The 5,066-nt window shown below is 45.7% G+C and overlaps 1 protein-coding gene across 1 annotated transcript in view; it reads left to right on the top strand.

The window, feature by feature from the left end:
• Positions 1–2,682, top strand: part of si:ch211-191a24.4 (uncharacterized protein LOC100150331 homolog) — a 16,338-nt gene extending 13,656 nt beyond the window's left edge. The window contains exon 2 of the mRNA XM_034880530.1: positions 1,910–2,682. Coding sequence (XP_034736421.1) covers positions 1,975–2,568 — 594 coding nt within the window. The 5' untranslated portion in view covers positions 1,910–1,974 and the 3' untranslated portion in view covers positions 2,569–2,682. The remainder of the gene's footprint in view (positions 1–1,909) is intronic.
• Positions 2,683–5,066: the final 2,384 nt, after the last annotated feature.

The raw sequence follows: 5,066 nt of genomic DNA, 5'->3' as shown, positions 1-5,066 counted from the left end.
ATTAGGGGACCACTAAGGTCTATATAAAGAGACTTCAGATACAGTATTAGGGACCACTAAGGTCTATATAAAAGCAGAGTCAACATGTTTTGGTTATCTGAAAACCTTTAATTTATTAAATAGCAAAAGTAGCTCTCTTGTGCGTAGCTCCCCCCCCCCTTCCCCGTTCAGCTTTTACTGAGCACTGCAGCACTCCGCCCACCCCCAGGAACATAAACCTGGAGGATCAGCCTTTCCAAAACATTCATCTTTTCATCAGCAGTCTGCAGGTTTCCACGTCACCTTTAGGTTTCGCCTCAGCTCGCTTGGAATCTCGACTGAGGTAGTACTACAAAACGTACCTGTTAGCAGGCACCAGGGACCTTGTTTTTGTAATGGAAAACCAAAAAACTCGAGTCAAGTAGGTACCATGCAGTGGAAAAACGCCATTAGGGGACCACTAAGACCTGAATGAAAGCACCAAAGACCACCGTGTCACGGGCCCTCTAAGGGCCTTCAAAGCTGTTTCTTTCTTTACTGTGTTCAGTAACACGGCCTCCTCTGTATACCGAAGCCGATTCACATGGTGCTAGTATTACCTGGGGACAGGGACTTGCACAGGTACGGGCTACTGTTGCCTGGGCAACTGCCCATTTTGCCCTGATTGGCTTAGCTGTCCCTCTGGTGAAAGAGCATAAATCAATTGTTCTCTTATTCATTTTGCTGTGGTGGCTACATTATTATTGCGATAACACGGAAGTTAAATCAAATTAAATCACACTTTATCATCCAATCTTGCCCTCTGCCCCCGGTCACATGACTTTGTTTACATTCTCACACACGGAGCACCGCAAATGAAAGAGGGAAACCTAAACCTTTCTGCCTTCACGTACGTTTTTAAAGTTATGGAGATTATGAGAAATGCCCAGTGATAACTAACCAAGCCTTTTTCCCAGATTAGAAGGATGGCCCCTCCAATAGTCTGTGCACGTCCCGGCCTGGGACCAATCATTGCGGAGGTCACCTGGGAGTCTCCTTAATCCCGTGTGATTCTACCATGTCTGTGATTAAAGTTGAAACTAGTTTTCAAGTTATTTTCTAGTTAAAACTAACCCCAATATTTTGCCAAACACAGAGGTTGTGTGATGATATAAGTCCTCGGCATCCCGGTGATTCGGGGTCGTACTGTATCTACAAACAGACTCGGACTCGGCTGCTAGACTCCTCACTGGTACCAGATCATCTGACCACATCACACCCGTCCTCATCAGTCTACCTCAGCTCCCTGTGCACACCCATATTGAATTTAAGACCCTCCTCATCACCTCCAAAGCCCCCCTCTCATAATCTCACACCCAGCTACATTTCTGACCCCCCTACCAGGCCGTGTCCCTTCTCGCCCCCTCCGCTCTTCCTCGACTGGCCTCCTTGTCACCCCCCACATTCCCCATCTCCACCCGGGGGGGCAGGGCCTTCAGCTGCTCCACACCAGGACTCTGGAATGCCCCTCGCCTCGCCCTGCCCCCCTTTTGATTGCCTCATAAACATGTAACATGTCCTTGTGTACATGGCCGCGGGAATCTAGATACACAAGTTGTGTATCTAGAAAGGTGTCCGCCGGACAAAATTTAGTAGTAGTAGTAGTAGTAGTAGTAGTAGTAGTAGTATCATTATAATTAAGCGCAATTATGAATGAACATTTTGACAGAGCCTTCGCATCACATGCAGGGATAATGTCAGTGAATCTGAGTTAAATACAGACTTTGCTTATCCAGCGCCAATGGGCCGCACCAAACACAGACACGGGGGTTTATGTCTCAACTAGTCCTGTGTGAGTTAAGTAGCCTACTGGAGGTGCGAGAAAGACAACAAACTGTGCCTTGATCTGATTCTGTGATTGGTTTGACCGGTCTGCCGTGTCTCCCTGTAGGCATCGTGCTGATCGTCGCCGTGCTGACCAACAGTCTGGTCCTGATCTGCCTGATTGCGTCTCAGATGGTGACGTCGGGCATGTCCGCCATGGGCGGGATGGGCGGCTTCGACATCAACTCCAACTTCAACATGGAGGGCACCGAGATACAGAAGGCGCGCGAGCTGGACATTCAGTACAGCCAGATGAGGGCGCCGGGCATGTACGGGGGCATCCCCTTCACCCTGATCCTCGGGGTCCTCTCGCTGCTGTTCGCGGTCGCCGGGAACAAGCCGCCCCACCTGATGTCCCGGAAGCTTCTGTACGGAGCGCTGGTGTTCCAGGCGGTGGGCGCCGTGGTGCTCGTGGTGGCCGTGGGACTTTACCTGCACTTCATCATCACCGTCAACTCCACCGACGTGTGTAAGCAGCGCGAGAGGCTGTACGCCCGGAACGGCTACACCTGGATGAACTGTAGCGTGAGCGGGGCGGATGCGGCCGTGGCTCTGTTCGGGATCATCACGGCCATCCTGTACGCCGTCGGCACAGCGCTCACCTTCCAGACCATCCGGGGAGTGAGGCGCTACCTGGAGGAGGGAAAGCGCAGAGAGGCGGAAAAACAGAAGGCCCGAGCAGACGCCCAGAGATCCCCGCTGAGGGCTGAAACCATCTTTGTGTGAGAGGCCAGAACAGAGGCCTGATCTGGGGTGGGTCTGGATCCCAGATCCCAGATACGGTTCGCAGGGTTCCCCCGTCTTAGTCGACTAATCAGTCGTTCTAGGTTTTAGTCATTTTACATTTTTTTTCATTAAGAAGGACTTATTCCCCAGAAATCTATGAGCAAATCTCTGGTAAGCACCTTTAAAGTTCTGCTCATGCATGGTTCTGTGTGGAGAAACTCAGTTCTAAAGGTCTGTCGATTAAATCAACTAATGAATTAATCGATGCAATCATACGAGTCTTAGACGGCTAAAACCTTTTTTATTTGACCCTTATAAAAGGAAATGCTTTATCGGAAAAGTTGGTTTCTCTCAACTAAATTTTCAAAGAAATAATACGGACTGTTCCACAGAGCGCTCTTCACAAGTTAAATAAAGGATCAGCCCAATACTTTCTTTAAATATGGATGTTTTATCCAATTTTTTAGCCTTAAAAAACTTTTTTTATGAAAGAACATTGAAATAAGTGATAAAAATGTCCACAGGTGCAGATTTTTAGGGTTAAGATTAGTGGGTTAACCCGCTGTCATTGGGCCTGCATGAGGGTTCCCGCTGTAATGAAGCAGGCTCGCTTTTAACCAGGGTAGATCTCTGTAGAATAGATGTTAAATAGTTAGGATGAGCATCAGATCTTTAGCTTCTATGAATTTCTTGTTTTTTTTAATGATACCTAAACACAGTTAACTGAACCGGTTAGTAACCAGCTTCCTCAGCCGTAGTCATCCAGGCTGTGTGGTCTTGGTCTCGAACACTCTTTGAAGGTTTTGTGTCAAAATCAGCTGCACTTCTCCTCAGTTTTGGCTCAGAAAAAAAAGAGGACTGTGGATTTTTCTTTCAAAACAAATTAAGACCACAACTGCCTTTTTGATTATTTTATAAAGGCATTTCTCATGATACGCTTATCGCAATAAAAAAAGGTGGATGAAGAAGAATATTAATTTTTTTTAGTGGGTGTATTTTTATATTTGTTAATTGTGAATGCAGATTTTTCAGAGCAATTTGAAGAGTGTCTATGGTTAGCATTATCCACATTTTATCATGGTATGCAGTGTGGGAATAGCACTGATCTGGAATTGGTCTTGAGTCAGTCTCTATACGCCCTGGTCTTGGTGGTGACTTGGTCTCGGTTTAGGTGGTCTCGACTACAACACTACACCCAGCATCAACTCAAAGACTCAAGTTTAGCTTTGTGATACCGGTCTAATATGAACTGTTTGTATGTTGGATTAGACTGTGTGAACTCAGGCAAGGATTTAAATGTTTTTACATGTTTACTAGTATACTGTTTTTATATCAAAGTGGGGCTTCATAATGCAATGTTTTGGATACTGAAACTGTACAAGAATGTATCTTCTTATATTAAAACTCCATCAACGTGATCACATTAAGCTTTTGGGTTTATGATTGGAGCCTACAGGCGGCGCCAGCCCTCCGTACAGCTCCGGCTGTTGTGGGTCGCGCTGTCCGCTCCAGAGACTTCCTGGCAGCCATGACATCACTGCTGTCACACAATGGGCCACACAAAAGGACCCAGCAGTGATGTAACGGTTGGGACTGCTTCAGTCGAGACTTAAGTACTAACCAAAGAAATCCTCCCAAGTGAGGTAATTATTCAAGTTCTAATTTTACCGTTTCAGATAACACAAGGGAACGATTGTTCACAGCAGCAGCGTGACGTTAGCTGAGAGAAACACAGGTTTGTTGTTGTTGCTGTGCACTTGTACATTTCTCTTTATAAAGGTCACTTCAGTCAATTTACAAACACACTTTTAGTGTCATTCAGCGATGCAGTTTGAGTTCTCTGTGATGTCCTGGTATTTCATTTCTAGAGCTGAAAAGCTTAGTAGACAGTCAATTATTACTTTAAATCTTCAAGCAAAAACACCTAATATTCTCTTCTCCAACATCTCACATGTAATGATAAAGTGTTTTTTTTTTTTTTTTTTTTTTAAGTTTCACTTTGAGTTTTTTTTTATTTATTTTTTATAACATTTATATGAGTCCCCCCAGCCTGCCTATGGCCCCCCAGTGGCTAGAAATGGTGATAGGTATAAACTGAGCCCTGGGTATCCTGCTCTGCCTTTGAGAAAATGAAAGCTCAGATGGGCCAATCTGGAATCTTGTCCCTTATATATAAGGTTACCTCCCCTTTCTCTGCTCCCCCATGAGAGAGAGAGAGACATCATGGCTTTCACACGAGCAAAGTGGCAGTTGGTCAAGGCCACACCCCCCCCTCTTCTCAAAAGCTACAGACTCAGAAATGGCACATACTAAGGAAAGCTCAGTGTGGGACTGGCTCTAGTGGCTGGAATTCTGCACCAAGGCTGAATTTGGGAAAGAGACTTCAGATACAGTATTAGGGGACCACTAAGGTTTATATGAAAGAGACTTCAGACACAGTATTAGGGACCACTAAGGTCTATATAAAAGAGACTTCAGATACAGTATTAGGGACCACT

The sequence above is a fragment of the Etheostoma cragini genome, chromosome 9, assembly GCF_013103735.1.
Source record: "Etheostoma cragini isolate CJK2018 chromosome 9, CSU_Ecrag_1.0, whole genome shotgun sequence".
Classification (NCBI taxonomy): Eukaryota; Metazoa; Chordata; class Actinopteri; order Perciformes; family Percidae; genus Etheostoma; species Etheostoma cragini.
Note: the sequence above shows the minus strand (reverse complement) of the source record. Positions and strands in the feature narration are given on the sequence as shown.